Raw genomic sequence first — 20796 nt, forward strand, 5'->3', positions numbered from 1 at the left:
GTGATTGGTTATGCATGATTGGCATATTTGATTTACTGGTAAGTAAGTCCCTAGTAAAGTGCACTATGTGTGCCCAGGGCCTGTGAATCAAATGCTTTTAGAGGCCCTGCAACACTGATTGTGTAACCCACATGTTTGAACTGCCATATTGATCTGGCAAGTGCACCCACTTGCCAGGACCAAACCTTCCCCTTTACTACATGTAAGGCACGCCCTAGGTAGCCCCATGGACACAGTGCAGTGTATGTAAAAGGTAGGACATTCACTGTTGTGTTTTACATGTCCTGATATTGAAATACTGCTAATTTCATTTTTCACTATTGCAAGGACTATCTATCCCATAGGTTATCATTTGAGCTGTCTTGTAACCTCTTCCAAGTGTAACTTTCAATTGTAAAAAGATAGAGATTTTGAGTTTGGGGTCCCTGAACTCACATTGGAAAGTATTTTAGTGAGCTGTTTATGCATTCACTCTAGACAGTTGCACAAAGGGAGCTGAGGTGTGCCCTGCATATCCTGATGTCCCACCATTAGGCTGAGGAGTCTTCCTGAGCTAGGTCGGTGGGTGGAGTTGTCGCTAACACCTGAATAGGGCTGTGCCTGTCCTCATACAAAGCAGTCTCCACCCCTCTGTCGTGTGTCTGGAGCCAGGTCAGGGAAAGGCAGAGTCCTGTTCCCTACAAAGACTTTTCTTTGAAGCTTGTCTACTTCAAAGGCAGAAACTGGTATAAGTACGGGAGCTGTGAGACCATGACAGCATAAATTCAGAACACTTCTGGACTAAAAGGAGATTCTGCCAAGATCAAGCTGGAAAAGCTGTAGGAGGGGAAATGCCACTCTGCTTCTTGCTGTGTTGTGCTGGCCTACTACTTGCTGTTTCTGTCTTGGAGAGTGAAAGGACTGGACTCGGTTTTCATCATCCTGCTTGCCAAGATCCTGTAAGGGCTTGCTCCCTTATTAAGCAGTCTCAGGGCCATCAAAGACTTGATCAGCAGCCCTTGAACATCTCTTCTGGGAGGTCTAACCTGCCAAGTGGTGCCAATTCCAGTTCTGGGCTCTTGGAGGTGGCTTTAATGCAAAGAACTAAAGAAAAACCATGCACCGGCCTTCAATGCTTGTTTTTACCCGCCGCAGCAATGCCGTGCGGTTGAAAAACCAACACATTGCCACGGTGCAGCGGAAGAATCGACGCAGCGCCTGTTGTGCGGCTAAAAGAGCGCCACGGCCCAGGTACTGAACGCTGTGTGTGTCACTGATGTCCGTGGCATCTGCTTCGACTCCAACGCAGGTCCTGCTGTGCGGCGGAAGAAGTCGACGCATCACCTGCGACACGGCTGGAGGATCAGCGCAGGGCCTGTTTCGCCACCAAAGCATCGACCCAGCATGTCCGGATTTTCGATTCAGCGCACCTGTGCGCCAAGTTCTTCATTGAAGTAGCCCAGCAGTAAGGAACCAAGGCCGCATGTCCAAAACAGACGCATCACCTCCCCTCATAGAAAGGAACCGACGCATCACCTTCCCTGACAGTAAGGAACCAACGCATCACCTCCCCTGCCCTTCAGTAAGGAACTGACGATCACTGCCTTTGGCAGTAAGCAACTGACGCATCACCTACCCTGGGAGTAAGAAGCCGATGCCTCGCTTTGATTTTCTGGCCCTTTACCTCCCCTGTGCCTGTTTTCGTCTTTGATTTTGATGCATCAATAGTTTCCTATGGATTGAACTATTTTAAACCTTCTGAAAGTGATATCTTTACTTGTGCATGTTGGATTTTTGTCATTTTGGTCTTGTTTTATTCAGATAAATATTCGTTATTTTTCTAAACTTGGATGGTGTTATTTTGTAGTGTTTTCACTTTTACTGTGTGTTTATGTACAAATGCTTCACACATTGCCTCTGAGATAGACCTGACTACTTGTGGCAAGCTACCAAGGGGGTGAGCAGGGGGTTATCTTTGATGTGTTACTCCTTTAACCCTGGCTAGAATAAGGGTCCCTACTTGGACAGGGTACAGCCACTGATAACTAGAGACCTCGATTTCTTACAATTTTCTACTGTAAAGACAACTACTGTAAGGCCCTCCATAGTTTAGTAAAATACACCAAACACATTTCTGAGATTGGCATAATGGCACACAACCTTAGAGCCGTGATGCTTACACCAGTATGAGATAAATCTCTTTGTAAGTGGGACACCTCAACATTCTCACATTATTCAATAATCTGCAGTGCCTCAGAATCTTTGTGGACGTTTTGGAAATAAACATGTACACTTTACAGAATTTGTCCTACCACTGCATTAAAGTCATTTAACATGGGCTTGAGCTGAGCTATGCACTGGTGATTATTGTATTGACAGCAGCAAATTTGGACTTTCTCACAGATGTTGTAGAACAGGCTTTGATTTTAAGCCACAGCCTACTTTTATAAATACCCCTGAAAACCCACATCAGGTGCGCTCAGCATTTACCATGTTTAAGCTGGAGTACTTCTTGTACCCTATACTTTAATGATCTGTTATGTTATGGTAATTTATTTTGTTATGTTGATTTGTAGAGCGCACTATCACCCAGGAGGGTAGCGACAGGTCGTTCTACGTTTTAGGAGCGATATAGGAGGAGGCTCGACCGCTGGACCTGATTTTTGATGTGTATGGAATGTGCGCAAGTAAGAATCCTTCTAGGCAGAGGTGTCTGGATGGTGTATGAAAGCAGATGCGATTCTTAAGGGATTCTGGAGCAGTGGTATCTAGTGCCTTGAATGCTTGGGTGATGAGTTTGAATTGTGCTCACTTGTATATGGGGAGCCAGTAAAGCTGCTTCAGGTGTGTTATGTGAGTGCAATTGGATTTGTTGATATTGTCGCCAAAAAAAGATAATGAGGGCAATTCGATACCAACTTTTGTGGGAAGGAATTCCGCCACCACCATAGATTATCTCATAGCATCGGTGAGCATAAGCACCTTGTGTACTGTCCCGGAAGTACTTGACTTGGCCCTTAGCGACCATAACTGTCTCACAACTCATTTGCATATGTGGGGGGCGAAGGTTGTCGTACCCTATGGAATAGTGGCGGATATAATTCCGCACAGACCGAACGGCCCTAGGATTAAATGGGGGAGGCATAATGAGGAACAGCTTTTGGCTAAAATTGTGTCTGCATGCCTCCAGGAGGTGGAAAGTTGTCTTGAGCCCAACACAGGCCCGACAGGTATACTCGCTGGGTTTGACACAATTAATGTATTCACGAAACAGACTCTGACCAGTAACAAGGCAAAGAGACCGGGGGCCCCTAGAGGGTGGTTTAATAGGGCCTGTACAAATTCTTTACCAAATTTAAAAAACGCCCTTGCTAGTAAACCTTGGGACAAGGAGTGGTTAGTTCCCTAAGGCGCTCTTATAAGATGCACCTGAATTTGAGGAAGAAGGAAATAAGGGAGGAAGCGTGGGACAATATGTCTAAGGCCGTGGAACTCCGAGATTCCAAGCTATTCTGGAAAACTGTTAATAGCCCCTTCCTAGTAGATGAGGCATACCCCGTACTCACTGCCCAAGTAAGTGAGGATAACTGGGTATCCCACTTCTCAAGTATATTTAATCCAGGAGGGATAACCGCAGAGAGAGACACGGTTGCGGATCCGGGTCCCCCTACTCCGCTTAACATCACTATCGCTGAGGTGGACAATGCCATCAGAAGCAGTAAGGGTGGAAAGGCACCAGGCCCTGATGGGGTTCCCATCGACCTATACAAAGCCGATGTATTATTATGGGGCCCCCTGCTGACTAAGGTCTTTAACGCTGTAGTTATGGTCTCCGCACCTCTGACCTGGGGAGAGTCGACAATTATCCCTATTTACAAAAAGGGAGAAAGGAGCGAGGCCAAGAACTATCGCCCTATTTCATTGCTTGATTCCTCAATAAAAATAATGAGCAGGGTGTTATTGATCCGCCTGGAGGAATGGGCTGAAGAAAACGGCATCCTTGCGGATTCCCAGTATGGGTTCCGCAAGGGGTTAGGCCTATAGAACAGTGCATCAACCTAGACCTCATCATAGGCAAGTATACGCGTGCCAAACAGGGTTCGCTGTTCCTCTGTTTTGCGGACCTTTCAAGCGCCTTCGACCTGGTTGACCATGGTTTACTATGGACAACCCTGTTGAATATGGGGGCCCCGCCCGAAATCATCTATTTTTTGGCTCATTTGTATAGTAACTTGTCTGCCAAGATTCGGTTTGGGCAAATGGGCGAATGTACCCCAAGCATTAGAGTAGGGCCCGGTATCAGGCAAGGATGCGTTCTCGCCCCCCTCCTTTTCTCCCTTTTTATTAACGCTATAGAATCAGAACTACGTTTAGTCAATGCTGATGCCCCATCTGCTGATGGTTTATCAATCCCGGTCTTGCTTTACGCGGACGACACTGTCCTTTTATCCAGAACCCCTGTTGGGCTGCAAAGATTAATGGATAAATTTGTGGATTTTATTAATGGGAGAAAACTCAAGATTAATAATTCAAAAACTTTTATTCTGGCTTGTGGAAAGAAAGTTAAAAAATTAAGAACATTTTTGTTTAATGATCAATCGATCCAAGTGGTTGACAATTTTTGCTACCTAGGCATTACTTTTAACAGTAGGGGTATATGAGGCCACGAGATGACTAATGTCAGGGCAAAAATGGGCAAATGTGCACATGGTATTTTTAAATTTGCTTCCAAATTGGGCTCAAGACGCATATTTGATATGTTGTATATATATCGTCATAGATGTGTAGCTCTGGCCCTTTATGGGTCTGGGGTATGGGGACACTGTAATCATAACCTGCTCCAAGTTGAAGAAAATAAATTCATTAAGAAACTCCTCCGTTTACCATCTTCAGCCTCCACCAGTTTGATCCACCAGGAGGTTAGTCTGGGACATCTAACTGATCTTATTGGCCTTAGACCCCTACTGGTATGGAGGTCAATTTGGTTTAAAGAACAAACCCGTTTTACGAGGAAAATCATTAGTGACTGTCTCAACCTGGACAAGTGTAACCTGATCCCATGGCTCAACTATATTCTTACTTCATATGAAGATGCTTTTAAGTTGAATGTCCGTGAAAATCCTTTTAGTGCCTCGGATTTCCCAAAAAAAGAGCTAAAACATGTGTATATGAGGGCTACAGCACAAAAGCGCTGTTCTGCTACCAGCCAATATTCAACACATTGTTTTTATAACACATATAATCTGGCTGATTTTGGTTTTGCAGAATACCTAAAAATGGTAACTATACGCTCACACCTGTATGTTCTTACTAGACTATGCATGGGGACTGTTCATATGCTTGTTGCTTGCCCGCACATTAAGATACATACTGTAGCCCCATGCCCGTGTGATGGGACATCTAAGCAGAGCACTGTGCACTTTTTACTGATCTGCCCTTATTACTTACATCTTCGTTTTATTTACTTGAAACCACTTTTTAAAAAATTCAAGGTATTTTCTGTAAAATCAGCCATGAGCCTCTTATTTGCACTTGCTGATCCTGATGTGTGCTTTTTTACTGCTGTATATATTTCAAAATCTGTATCCCTCAGGAAAAGTATGTCTTTTGTAACCGAATATTCATAGAACTCATTTGATAATTGTAAGTTATGTGATGTACTGTTGCACTTTTATGATTATTTTTTAAAATGATCGAATAAAGTTTTTGAATTTGAATTTGAGTGCAGCATGGGAGGTTGAAAGAGATTCTGGCAGCCGAGTTCTGGATGGTCTGTTGCCTTCTTGAGAATTGATCCCAGCATAGATGGTGTTCCCATAGTCCAGCTTGCTTGTGACAAGGGCTTGTGTGACTGTTTTCCAGTTACTGATTGGAAGCCATTTGGCAGATTTCCTTAGCATCATTAGGGTATAGAAGCATGAGTTGTTGATTAAGTTTACTTAGGTGGGCATGTACATTTTGCTGTTGATGACAATTCTGAGGTTCTTTGCATAGAGGATGGTTTCGATCCTCTCTGTTGGCCACCAGACAGAGTCACAGCTTCAGACAGTAAACCGTTAACATTCTCTAGAGCACTTGTCTCCAGTGCTCAACCTATTTCCTTGCTATCAAAACACAGAGGTGCAGTCAGTTACTCTATGCTGTGTATCTATGACCAATGTCATCAGTTATGTAATTTGAGATCTCGTCAGTGATGTTATTATGTAATGAGTGATGTAATATGTAAGGTTGTTAAGCTATAATGTCTCTTTAACCTTTGCATTGTTCAATGAATGTCTAGGTTTTTTCAATGTAAGACTTTGGCTGTGGCCTTAAGTGCTTTATCAACTTGTTCTCATGTCATCTTCTTTTCAAACTACCATTTATCTATGCAATGCTTAGTTTTTCCTGCTGTGTTGGTTTCAATTTCATTTCATGCTTCAATACAATACCTTTGTAGTGTTTATTAATGTATTTGTGACTTTGCTGTTCCCCACCTATCCTTGTTATTTACCTTGTTGTCTGCATACTTACATACTATGCTCTACTACCTGTTTGATCTAATCACTTATTGTCACCTTTGTAGCTGTACTATTGTGCTAATTTGTTTCTGCCTGCTCTTAACCAGTGTTGCAAACATCTAGTATCACTTTCTAATCTTGTTTCCTTCATGCTGCTTCACCTGGATTTTTTAATCTATGGACATTGTTTTTGTAACGTTTTACTTAAATATTTAAGTGCTTTGAAAAAAGTGATCTCTAACAAAAGCCCAAAAACAAGTAAATGGAAGAGCATAGAACATTTCCTAGCTAACATAAAGGAACGTTTTACATTCTACTCAGGACTCAAAGTCAAGGATTATTCATACTCTTTTTGCACTTCATTTAATAATAGTCCTCAATTTTAACAAAACAATACATTTCCTAGGATGCCCTGGGCAAAAAAATGTTGTCTGCCACATCTAAAGGCAGTACATACCATATACATTACACTTCTCTACTATACTCTGGTCCTCTTTCTTCATGCAAACTCAACTTCCACTTTCCTCTTGAATTCATTCCTCCTTTTGAAGTATACCTACTAGAATACCATTCCATGTTACTTAAACATTAAACCATATGTCCTTGTCAAATTTTACATCACAGTGCTGCAGCAGCAGTATTGGCACCTAAATCCATTCTGGAATAAAAGTTCATACAGAAACACACCATTATCTTTTGATATTAGAGAAGAGCCTCTCCCTTGCTCTACAATCTTCTTAAGATTCGATCATCCAACATATATGCCTTGTACATGTTTGCCGGGTGGGAAAATTCTTACCTCTGCAACCTTAATAGAATTGAAAACTTTCCATTACATTGTCTATTAAATTGTATATTCTGTGTCCGGATCAGAGAAAAGGAATATGTTAGTTTAAAGTTTACTTACTAACTACCGTTGAGCCACATTTTTCACTGGCTTGAAACAAAATGCTTAATGCTATTTTAGTGATATCCTCCAGTCGCGCTCCCAAGGAGAATGCCTTGGATGTCTATGGATTTCTACAGCTGCCTCCACCTTCTTCTTGCATCACTCATTTGAACCATATTGCTATGCCTGAAGAAGATACAGCTTTGAAAAACGTGTTAATGGCTATAAATAACTGACTTACTCCTGGTGGTCTGAATTCCTTCATCATAGCTTTATTAGCCCTAATGCATCTAACTACTCACAATAAATCATTCTAATATTTTATTAGATTCTTATGGAGTTAGAGACTGTGATTTCATGCAAAGTAAACATCATGCTTGAAACTTGATATTGTTTTGCATGTTATTAAACAAAGAACCATTCCTGATAGCACCACCCTGGACAGATGTAAGCGTACTTAGGTATAGGTGGATATCAACAATTGAATCCGCCTCAACAGTCTGCAGACCAAGAAGTGTTGGCCAACAGCCACTCCATCCATGCACACATGGCCTGCTGATGTGTCTGGTCTAACAGTATTTACTGATACGTAAGATTGTCTTTCTCCGACTGCCTGGGATAGGAAGTTTGTGTTATAAACAAGGTTGTCTGGATGGGATCCAAACCCCATTCCATGCACCAATATGCCCATAGTCTCAAAGCTGATTTTTATCCCTTTCCTTTGTTGTTGACCAAGTCCTCTTGATGGGATTTTTAGCCTGTTCAGAAAGCTCCAGGTGTGTCCACCCCCCTGTAATGCTCCATGCCATAACTGAACGATCCTTACATAACCAGGCGATGTTGTCCCCCTTGTGGACTTAACATTTTCGGAAGGCCAGGTAGGCAAATTGATGAATCCCAGGAAAGTTTCATCAGAACTGGGAACTATACTTGTGACTTACAGGTCGGGGTAAACCATATCAGATATGCTTTTTCCCTTGTGCTGCCAAATTGCAGTCATGCGAAGGGAGTGGTAGGGAGGCATAGTTGATTTCAAGAGACCATACCTGAAGAAAGGCATGTTACTGCTACTTCCGAATCTGGTCTCCAACAGTAATATCTCTCAAGCTCAGGATCTAATCTGACTGCAAAAAGGTCAGAGTGACAAAGATCCTGGATCTCCATAAGTGCCCAAAAAGCTCTAGTGAAGAAACTTCTGGGAGCCGACATCCTGAAAGTGATGAGATTGCCAATCTGCTGTTGTGTTGTGGTGTCCTAACAGGTATTCTGCGTTCGAGGCATGTGGGTTGCTGAATTCATATCTGTGCATAGATCGCCGCCTAGTGTTGGGTCCGGATGATTGCACATTGTTGTCCTGGAAGAGTCTTCGAAGTATCACGAGATAGGTGGCTCCTCCTTCGGACTACAGTGCGCATGGGCATCGTCTCCATCCTCAGATTGGTTTTTTTCCGCCATTGGGTTCGGATGTACTTTCCAACACTCAATGTTCGGAATCAACAAAAACTTCTCTAAAGGCCAAAAGGCCTTCGGATCCGTAGGTATTGTTCAGCGCTCGGTACCGCTACACTTTCTGAACATCTGTTGCACTCCAGTCGTCGAATCGAGCCGTGAGGCCTTCTCGACAACACGTGGACCGACTGTTGATGGAGGGAAGTCCATTCAAATACTGCCCGCAGTGCAACTCCAAGTTCCCGCACACAGATAAGCATCCCGTGTGCAACAAATGCCTATCTCCAGATCACAACGAAGATAGTTGCATAGCCTGTGCCAAGTTCCGGTCGAAAAAGACTATCCGGAATCGACGGACAGCGAGGCAAGAAATGCATCTATATCTTCGACGATGACGAAGAACTAGCTAGCGCCGAAGACTCGGATCAAGACGAACAACAATACTCGGAGCACGACTCCGAATATTACCTCGAAGAGGAGGAACAAATCGTCGATCTCGAGGAATACGATCAAGACATCGTAGCTGTTGAAGACAACTCAGATGACGACGAGGGGCGAACCGTGAGTACACCGCCCCATATAGACACTACACCGATATCAGAGACTCAGGTCGAGGCATCGCCAGCAGGCCTTAGCCAAGATCAACGTTCTCGTTCTACAGCCCCGCCATACCGCCCGGCTAAGAACATATTCAAAGAGCTCTCTCAGACACAACATACCACTCCGGTTCCATCGAATCCGAAAGTTGTCGACAAGACCGCCTTCGGACCAAACGTCGTCGAACAGAAAGTCATTAAGCCGAAGGTCGTCGAGCCCAAGGCCGTAGTCCCAACACAACCTTCGCAGCCAAAGACCGTCGAGTCGACATCGAAGACAAAAGCTGTCGAGTCGAGCTCAAAGCCAAAAGCCGTCGAGTCAACCTCGCGGCCAAGACACGTCGAATCGACACCGAAACATAAGTACGTCGAGTCGACCCCAAAGACAAAGCACGTCGAATCGAGCAAAGGAGCCTCGAATATCGACAAGGGGAAAAAATGGTCGACGAAAGTAAAAGGCCTTCTCCCAAAACTAACGTTGAACCGAAAGTGAAACCGAAGGTGGACCAAAACAAGTCTGTCGAGCCGAAGCCCATCGAACAGAAAAAGGGCATCAAGCCAACACCAAAAACCCTGAAAACACCTAAAGTGACTGTCGAACCGACCAAACCGCTCGATCCGAAAAAGGTGGTGAAGCCAGCCTAAGACGTTCAACCGACAAAACCTGTCGATAAACATCAAAAGCCAATCCAACCACCAAAAGCGGCCGAAAGCACTAAACCTATCCATTCGGAAAAGGTAAAACCAAAGGCTAAGGCACCAAGGCCAAAAACTGTGGAAGAAGAGATTATTCATCCAGACCCCTCCACAGAAGACCAGTCAAAACTGTACATTGACCCAAAAACTGGTAAAGTGACTGTTTACGCAAAAAAGAAAAGGCCTCTGCCAATAGAAGACTTTCCTAGAATACCACTCAAAAAGAAGAGACTGTGCTACCTCTCCTATACTTTTTGAACCTATCACTCCAGCTATGCCTACAACTCCATATAATAATAAGAATAATAATACAGATGCTTGTAAAGCGTGAACAGCTACCTCTGGGTGAGGTGTCCCGGCGCTAACGAGTATTTCAGCAGCGAGCGAAGAGCCAAGAAGAAATTCAAGTTTTATTGCATAAAAAGCCAAGTTTTTAGGAGTTTCCTAAAACTAGCTTCTGTCATGGCAGATTGGATGGCAGAGGGCAAGGTGTTCCAGAGTTTCGCCGTGCCAGCAGAGAAGGACATGCCTCCAAGTCTAGCTTTCATCACACGTGGGATAGTTAGCTTAAGCATAGAGTTAGATCGCAGCTGTCGCTCTTGGTGGTAGCGGGGAAGTCTAAGTGTTAAATAGTTGGGACAGGTCCCTTTTAGCGCTCTGAACGCCAAGGTGAGAACTTTGAATTTTATTCTACTTGCCACTGGGAGCCAATGTAGCTCGTGCAGATGCGGAGAGACATGATGCCTAAAGGGGATGCGTTTTATCAGTCTCGCAGCCGCATTCTGCACGATTTGTAAGTGTTGCACCAGATATTTGGGCAGACCAAGGTAGAGGCCATTTGAGTAGTCTAGTCGGGATGTAACTGTCGCGTGAACTACCATTCTGCGACACTCGACTGGTAGAAGAGACAGAAATTTTCGAAGATTTCTAAGTTTGTTCAGGCAGCCGGCGGTGAGCTGCTGTATGTGAGGTAAGAAAGAGAGATTCTCATCCCATCTTACTCCCAGATTTTTTGCATGGGTTCCGGGAGATGGAGCTGGGCCCATTTCCGGAGGCCACCACAAGTCTGGGGGGGGTGTGTATTTTTTCCAAAAAATAGCACCTCCGTTTTGCTAGCATTCAATTTTAGTTTATTTGCATTCATCCAGCTAGCCACATCTCGAAGACAGCCCCTTATTTTTCTAAAAGCTGACTCCGACGTATCTTTATAGGGGAAGACTAATTGCGTATCATCTGCATACGAAATTGCCTTGATCCCCCATTTAGCAATCAGAGTAAAAAGTGGGGCCAAATAGACATTAAACAGCAATGGGCTGAGTGCCGACCCCTGCGGGACACCGCACCAGAGGCGTTTTGGCTTAGAGGAGAAGGTGCCCAGCGCCACTTTCTGGGACCGATCTGAGAGGTAGGAGTGGAGCCATCTCAATGCCTTGTCTTCTAGGCCTATGTCCTTCAGCCGCAGCAACAATCTGCCATGATCCACCGTATCAAATGCAGCTGATAGATCCAGGAGCACCAGCATAGCTGATGCTCCTGAATCTAAGGACCACCTGATCGACTCAGCAACCTCAATGAGGGCCGTCTCGGTGCTAAAACCGGCCCTAAAGCCTGACTGTGTTTCATGTAAGGCCCCAAAATCACCTGACTACAACCCAGATGAAGATCAGGATGCAGATGTGGGGTTTGGTTATCCACAAAACCCAACTGGAGACCCCAACCTACAGCCATGGGGTGGAGGAGGAGAACCAGACACTGAAGGGCCTCTGCCCATTACGGACCCTGCAGTTTACCCAACTAAGCCATCACCCACTGCAGATACAGTGGCATTTAATTCATTACTAGATAGAGCAGCTACCTATCATAATGTAGATATTCACTCTGATGCTGTTGAAGAAGACTTTCTCTTTGATACATTGACAACATCTGAAAGACATGTAAAAACACTCCCCATGTTAAAGGGCGTCTTAAAACACGCAAATGACATTTTTAAGGACACTGCTAGGGCACGGGTCATAAACCCTAGAATCGAAAAGAAATATAGGGCTGCACCTATAGATCCTACATACATCAAGGGGCAGCTACCCCTAGACTCCCTAGTGGTATCAAACGCACGTAAACGGGCAAACTCCCAAACTACTGGGGAGGCTGCTCCTCCAGACAAGGAGTCAAAGATATTTGCAGCATCAGGCAAAAGAGTAGCAGCTCAAGCAGCAAACTCTTGGAGAATTGTCAATACACAGGCCTTGCTGGCCAGATATGACAGGGCGCACTATGACAGCTTAGAAGAAATACTCCCAACACTTACCTGATCCTTACAAACAGCAGGCAGATGAATTTATACAGGAGGGCAAGCTCATCACCAATGCCTCAATTAAATGTGCCCTAGACGCGGCAGACACAACTGCCAGATCCATCAATACAAGCGTGCTGCTAAGGCGCCACGCATGGCTTCGCATATCAGGCTTTAAGAATGAAGTTCAATCCACAATTCTTAATCAGCCCATCAACCTAGACTTTCTATTTGGTCCAGCAGTTGATTCAATTCTGGACAAAATGAAAAAGGACGCAGAAACAGCAAAGTCCATGTGAGCTCTCCAGTCCCAACAACACCGGGGCTCCTTTCGTCGCTCCAATTATAGAGGAGGAGCGCGAAGTAATACATCACAGCAATCCTTCACCTACAAGGGTAACACGCAATCCACATACAACAAAAACACGAACAGGGGTGGATACAGAGGAAATAATACCAAAGGAAGGGGTCGTGGAGGCAATGCTAATAAACAGTGACTTCTTGGCACTACCCCCAGACCATATAACACCGGTCGGGGGAAGACTACAACAATTTCTGCCAGTCTGGTTAAATATCACTACAGACAAATGGGTCAGGCAAATTATCCAACATGGCTATTGCCTAGAACTCACCTCAACCCCACCCAACATACCACCCGTGCACCGTTCAATGTCACAGGAACATATAACGCTACTGCAGCAAGAGGTCATCAGTATGCTGCAAAAGGGGGCCATAGAACCAGTCCCACTACAACATCATGGAACAGGTGTATACTCCCTATACTTCCTGATTCCAAGGAAGGACGGGTCTCTCAGACCAATATTGGACCTCAGGCCCCTCAACCTGTACATTTTGTTGGAGCATTTTCATATGCTCACTCTCCAACAAGTCTTACCATTGCTTCGCAAGGGAGACTTCCTAGCAACTCTAGACCTCAAAGACGCATACTTTCATATCCCAATACACCCTGCTCACAGGAAGTATCTACGGTTCACCATTCAGGGACAACACTACCAGTTCAAAGTCCTACCATTTGGTGTCACAACAGCGCCACGCGTGTTCACCAAATGTCTAGCTACAGTGGCGGCACATCTCAAAAGGCAACACATCCATGTGTACCCGTATCTGGACGATTGGCTAATACACGCGCCATCAGCCCAGCAATGGGCCAACTACATGTCAAAAACCATCCATCTCCTGCACAGTTTAAGCTTCTCGCTAAACTACCCAAAATCACACCTGCAACCCTCCCACGTACAACAGTACCTGGGAGCTACAATAGATACACTGGCAGCAAAAGCATATCCCAACGCAGCACGGATCAACGGAATGCAAGCATTGATCCAAAAGTTCAGACCCCAACACTCATTACCAGCTCGAGTGTTTATGCAACTGATAGGCATGATGGCCTCGTGCATATTCATAGTCCCTCATGCCAGGCTACGTATGCGTCCGCTCCAAGAGTGCCTAGCAAGGCAGTGGAACCAGGCTCAAGGGCGATTACAGGACCTAGTGTTGGTGACCAGTCGGGCATACAACTCTCTCCATTGGTGGAATCCACAAAACCTTTGCAAAGGACGACTGTTCCAGGAGCCTGTCCCACAAATAGTATTGACCGCGGACGCATCCCTACTAGGATGGGGAGCCCATGTCCTACACTACACAGTACAGGGACTCTGGACTGTACAACAAAAGCTGATGGCTATCTTCCTATCTCTAAAAGCCTTCAAAACACACTTAGGCAACAAAGCTGTGTTGATCCGGACGGACAACATGACAGCTATGTATTACTTTCAAAAACAGGGAGGAACACACTCACCACAGCTGTCGCACCTAGCTCAAGCAATGTGGAAATGGGCCATTCAAAGGAACATGTTTCTTATGGCAGAGCACCTCCCGGGCAAGGACAATCAAGTAGCCGACCTGCTCAGCAGGCACAGTCAACAGATGCACAAATGGGAGATTCACCCCACAGTGCTCCAACCATTCTTCCGGAAGTGGGGACACCCAGAGATAGATCTGTTTGCCACAAGCGAAAACGCAAAATGCCAGTACTTTGCCGCCAGGTTCCCACATCCGCAGTCGCAGGGCATTGCGATATGGATGAACTGGTCAGGCAAATTTGCGTACGCTTTTCCCCCAGCTCCACTAATACCGCTGGTGGCACGCAAATTGCGCCAACATTCGCTGACACTGATCCTAGTTGCTCCCACATGGGCGAGGCAACCATGGTACACAACGTTCCTAGAACTGTCAGTGGTGCCTCATCAAAGACTGCGACTCACGCCCAATCTTCTAACTCAGAGCCATGGGGAAATCCAACACCCAGACCCGCAACAGCTGTATCTGGCGATATGGCTCCTGAAATCCTAGAATTTGGATACCTGAACTTGCCTCCAGACTGCATGAATATTATCAAAGAGGCAAGAAAACCCACTACCAGAGCATGTTATGCAGCTAAGTGGAAACGTTTCGTCATTTACTGTCGTAACAACAATATTAACCCACTTGATGCTTCTACTCAAAACGTCATTTGCTATCTCTTGCACCTACAACGTTGCAATTTAGCCTATTCATCCATCGGGATACATTTAGCTGCGTTAGCAGCATATCTTAAAAACAGGCAACACCTTTCACTGTTTAGGGTGCCAGCAATTAAGGCGTTTATGGAAGGACTCAAACGCGTAATTCCTCCAAGACACCCGCCTTCACCAGTCTGGAATCTAAACGTTGTTTTAACCAGACTCATGGGACCACCTTTTGAACCACTACACTCATGCGAAATACAATTTCTTACTTGGAAGGTGGCTTTCCTTATTGCCATTACTTCGCTTCGAAGAGTTAGCGAGCTGCAAGCCCTAACTATTCAAGAGCCATTCATTCAAGTACATGCAAATAGAGTAGTTCTCAGAACACACCCTAAATTCATGCCAAAGGTGGTGTCCCATTTCCATATAAATCAAACCATCGAACTGCCAGTGTTCTTTCAAAATCCACCGACAGTTGTTGAAAGGGCCTTGCATACTCTAGATGTCAAAAGAGCTCTGCTATACTATATATACAGAACTAAGGCATTTCGAAAGACGAAACAATTGTTTGTTGCTTTCTCACCGCAACAAAAAGGCAACCCTATTTCAAAATCAGGTATAGCCAGATAGATCGTTAAGAGCATTCATATATGTTATTTAAAGGCAAAACGCACCTTAACAGTCCCCCCTAGAGCGCATTCCACACGCAAGCTAGGGGCATCCATGGCTTTCCTGGGTAATATTCCTTTACACGAAATCTGTGGAGCAGCCACATGGTCAACCACACATACATTTACAAAACACTATTGTGTAGATGTACATTCAAAACAGCAAGCTGCTGTAGGACAGGCTGTTCTCAAAACTCTTTTCCAGACTGCTGCAGCTGACACAGGTAGCCACCGCTAAGGGAGATACTGCTATACATTCTATGCACAGATATGAATTCAGCAGCCCACATGCCTCGAACAGAATATGCTACTTTCCAGTATGCAGCTGTTCTTGGCATGTAGGGCTGCTGATATTCATATCGCCCACCCACCTCCCCGGTGCCTGTCGCAGCTGCAGCATTCACTCTTTACATGGACATCTCTTACTGTACTATACTCCATCTCTGCCACAATGGCGAAAAACAATCTGAGGATGGAGACGATGCCCATGCGCACTGTAGTCCGAAGGAGGAGCCACCTATCGCGCGACACTTCGAAGACTCTTCCAGGACAACACTGTGAAATCATCCGGACCCAGCACTAGGCGGCGATCATGCACAGATATGAATATCAGCAGCCCAAATGCCAAGAACAGATGCATACTGGTAAGTACCATATTCCTTTCACCACCATTTGGCTGTATAGGCAGAAATGACAGAAGTTCTTTGACATCTTTGAGTAGTCATGGCCGGGTTCCTCCTAGGTGATTTATGTACCTTACTGCTGAGATATTCCCATATTGAGGAGGACACACACAGCATTTTACTCTTCTCTTTGTCCAGCATTTGACAGCCGAGTATCCTGCCAGAAGTTCCCGGTGGTTGATATGTAAACCTAGTAAGTCTTCTTACCATCAGTGGCGGCTGTTTGGAATCCGATGAGGTTCGGCAGCGGGGGCCAGGAGAGGATACAAAAAGGAGCACAGAAAAAAAAAGATATAAAAGTTTATTTACTTGCTTCTGCGGCCGCCGCATTGCTCCTCTCCCAATCCTCAATTCCAGAGCTGATGCACACTGCGCAGGCTCCCAGATGCCAATCCTGACACTGCTCTTGCATGAGAGAAGTGCTGGGTTTTCCACTCAAACAGTGCCTGGGAGCCTGTGGCTTTTCTCCAGATGGCTGTTCAACACAGTCGGGTGGAGAAATGCTAGGCCGGCATATTTAGTAGTGCCCATCACTCCTCCTCCCCTCTGCATGGCCCCGGCCCGCCTTATGACGCGCTTGCAGGTAAGAAGAGAAATAAAATTGGTTTATTATCATTTTATTTTTCATCTGTTTAAATCTGCTGCCACCTAGTGGGCAATGCTCCTCCGCCATAACAGAGGACCGGCCCATGCTTACCATTTTCCTACTGTAGACGAATCTCCGCATCTGGTTCCTCAGCAAGACTTGGTACCACCTGACTTCATGATCAGGCCTAGCGTAGACCTGAAGATTGCTCTGCTGTGGCAATCATGCATATGTTGGAGCCCCCAGTGAATTTCTTCCTTGGCATCTTCTGTGAGGTCTATAGAACCCTTTTCTCAGATGGGCAGCCTTCAGTTGTTGCATTGCCTGATCAGTGCAATGAGCCTGGAAACATGGCCTGGATGGACGAGGTCAAGAGCCCCACAAACCTGGCCAGTTGTCACAGAGATATTGTGAGTCTGAGGACTTGTCTCAGTCCTTTCCTGATAGTCCTAATTTTTGATGTTGGTAATTTGATTATTGCTATGATCGAGCCCAATACAAACCCCAGGACCTGAATCAATTGTGTTGAGATGAGCCCCGACTTCTCCCTGATGATCAGGAAGTCTAGGACCTGTAGCAGGTTGAGTCATGCTTTAATTTCTGACAGAACAGAATGTCTTTGAGGTATATTATCAATTATACACCTCATGAATGGAGGTATTCCACTGCCCGACTCAGGACCTTTGTGAAGCACTCCTCTATACGCCCTGTATCCATCCCTGGCTACCGAAAGAAACCTTCAATATGGGAGTGAACCTGGTATTTACTAATACAGTGTACCTAACCTCTTTAAGGAGCTTGCAGTGGAAACAGGCGAGCTGCCTTCTCTCATTCCTTTGCTAGCCTCTCCATAAACCTTTTGATTGAAAGTTTTCTTTATAGAAGACTGGCCCATGCCCAGGCAATTGAAGCTAAATATGTACTGCCCTAGTTCCTTTAGAAATGAATCACCAACCGGAATTCCTTCAGCTACCAGGCTTGCTTTGACATGGCGTGGTTGCCCAACCTTGGCGAGAAGTGATCTGTGTCTCTCTATTGGAGTAGTGCTGTTTGTGTTCCCCAAAATTATCACTGCTCATTATGTCCATCCAACAGGATCTCTGGTGAGATGAGGGACCTGGTTCTCTCGCCTCTTCTGCCTTGTCAAGAATGTTTGTCAAAGGACCTGTTAGAGCTAGTAACTTATCCTGACAAGCCAGACAAGACCTCTCAATGCCTTTTTTTTAAATTTCTAACTAAATTTGTCAGGAATGTGGCCGTTGTTCTATCAATTTCATGTGCCTCAGCCACTTTCCCCTCCAGTGTTGCATGGGGATTCCTCTGTGTCTACCACTGGCCTCCTGCTGGTGCAGCTGTTTTCTGAGACAGCTGTCCAAGTATTGAGTGACTATGTTTGGCGGCTTCCAAGCTGAGCATATGAAGTGATAGATATCTTTTGCATCCAACATATCCCCTGGTGTTGTCAGTTGTTGACCCTGTTCTTCATGCTACTGGCTCTTTGTGTCAAAAGGAATCCCCATGAGGAACTGGGTCGTCTCTAGCGTCATCTGGGGAAGAGAAAAGTATCGGGGCAAGCTTGGAATCATTGAGTGACATCAGTAGAGGCTACGGGAGATAGATCCACTGAAAGCCTTGTGCGTGCTCTTGCACCATGCGAGAAAGAAATTTTTTAGCCTATCCAAACATCTTCTCCCTTGGGTTCCCACCTTTTCTGTTTGAGATTGCCATTGGTAGTAATCTGGCCTTCTGGGTATCAGAGTTCCGCACATCTGAGAGAGAGCAGCGAAGAAAGAGGACTAGAAGATACTCTGGAAGCGTAATGTATATGGTTATTACCTGCCATTGTGTGTGTTGTTGTGTTTTATTAAAATTGGGGCTGCTACTAAAGGGAAGAGTCCGCATTATCCTCGCCTCTGGTCCCGACAGAGAACCAGTAGTGTCCTTCATATTACATTCCCTTGTTCATTTAAAAATGGAGACCGCAACTGTTGTCATCTCAAATACTGTATATCCCTCTTAAGAGCCTGTTCATAACATTTTTAAAAATAACTTATCTTTCCAGATAATCAAGCTAAATCGACGCCTACTGCTCCTAGAGGAAGAAAATAAAGAGCGTGCCAAGAGAGAAATGATCATGTACTCCATCACCGTAGCGTTCTGGCTTCTCAATGGCTGGCTGTGGTTACGGCGCTAAAGCTCTGCAGTGTTTACTGTTGAACTGGCTGGAAGTGTAAAGAACCAGCAAGATCCTGTTTCTTCTGTACATTGTCTGCTGTCTTAAATTATATGCACTGAAACCCTCCTCCATTTGAAAAGGGCATAGAATTCTAACATAAAGGGAGGACATTCAAAATCTCTGTTGTATTCATTTATATTTGAGGTGACATATCCTTTAATACCGTGTGTGCATGCCTTCGTGTACGTAAGCAGGGAACAATTTTGCAGGAAAATGCTGAACTGACCAACATGGTTGACCGTATCATGCAGAAATTGTGAGTGGAAAAAGTATAAACTGCGTAGAGCTGAAAAGAGTGAGCAAAAGAGATTTAATGATTCTGTGTACCAGTTATTTTGTATTACTTTGTCTTTTTCGAGTTAGGACCACCGTTTTCTTTGCCACCACCATTTTGCTGTTACAGCAATGCCAGGTGAAATAAATTAACGTAACCCACTTTTTTTAAACAACATTTCAATTGCGAAGCACATGTTCACAGACTCAACTGAATTTTTCCAAACAGTGTTCATTTGATAGATCACCCAAAGTTGTGTACACTTTTTTAGTTTCATTATTGCAGTTATTTTTCTATGAGAAGCATTTTAGCAGATTGTATGATTACAGAGATTACAACTATGGAACCAATGTGGTGTATTTAATAAACTATAAAATAAGGTGTTTTACTCGTCTTTCTATATGCCGCTGCATGATGTACATTTTTTTTTAATAAGCTAAAATGGAAAATTAAAATATGCCATTTGAATATGGCTTGCACTGGAATATATCTTTTTTTACCGAGTACTATCATATGGTTATACTACAAACATAACCGTATGACTGATTGCATGTCTATTAGAGATAAAAAAGTATGACTCTCCTATCAGAAATGTTAGTCAGGTTCCATTAACAAGATAGAGGTCGGAATCCACCTAAGACTTGCACCCTCAGCCGATTGTCCCAAATTATGGGCAGAGGTTTAGGAGTTTTTCTCCCGCACTGTGATTGTGGACAAAGCTTTATCTAGCTGTGTATTGGATTTGAATCTTTAGATATTTGTATCCTGCTTCCTAAGTGATTAGGTAGACATTGCAAAGAGGCTTTTAATGAGCCCGTATTAGGTGATATATCCCACTTGTGTTTAAACCGCAGTATCAAAGGTGATTTTCTGAGCTTTGAATATTTCTATGTATTTGTTAAGGTAGCCACTAGATGTGAAAAGGAAAAAATGTATAAATATAACTGTGGGTAGAAACGCCTTGAAATTAGCTCTTTAGTATATACAGAAAAAAGTTATTGTAATTTTTTTTGTGAAACTGTTTAAATGTATTTGCCGAATTCTGTCCATCCTAAATTTGGGGTCAAGTATACAGTTTATATTTTAGGTGAACAGTGTGCTAATGAACTTCTGGTGGGATTAATTAAGCACCTGCAAACCTGATTCTTGTTGAGTTTGAAAAAAATATCAGGCAAGAATCAACTAGAATTATTACAGTTTCATTGACATCTTGTTTGACAAATGCAAAGTTTCAAAACTTTATTCTGTAGTTCTTATTACATTTTATACATAGTTTTGATTTTTTTAAGGTTGAACTGATTTATGTATGAAAATTACTTTGGTTACATCTTGATTTTACTATCCCTAAAACATAACTAGCCCATCCTGAAATAAGCTTGACCAGTTTCCATTGAATGATTATAACACATCGTTGACAACGTT

At 44.2% G+C, this 20796-nt stretch overlaps 1 protein-coding gene across 8 annotated transcripts in view; it reads left to right on the forward strand.

Moving 5' to 3' along the window:
* The window catches only part of MFF (mitochondrial fission factor), a 222544-nt gene extending 202787 nt beyond the window's left edge, over positions 1 to 19757 (forward strand). For 7 of the 8 annotated variants that reach the window (XM_078665946.1, XM_078665940.1, XM_078665943.1 and 4 more), the window contains one exon: positions 18927 to 19757. In XM_078665946.1, coding sequence (XP_078522072.1) covers positions 18927 to 19058 — 132 coding nt within the window. In that variant the 3' untranslated portion in view covers positions 19059 to 19757. The remainder of the gene's footprint in view (positions 1 to 18926) is intronic. The other variant, XM_078665942.1, reaches the window with a different exon arrangement.
* The last annotated feature ends 1039 nt before the right edge of the window (positions 19758 to 20796 follow it).

The sequence above is a fragment of the Lissotriton helveticus genome, chromosome 11, assembly GCF_964261635.1.
Source record: "Lissotriton helveticus chromosome 11, aLisHel1.1, whole genome shotgun sequence".
Lineage (NCBI taxonomy): Eukaryota > Metazoa > Chordata > Amphibia > Caudata > Salamandridae > Lissotriton > Lissotriton helveticus.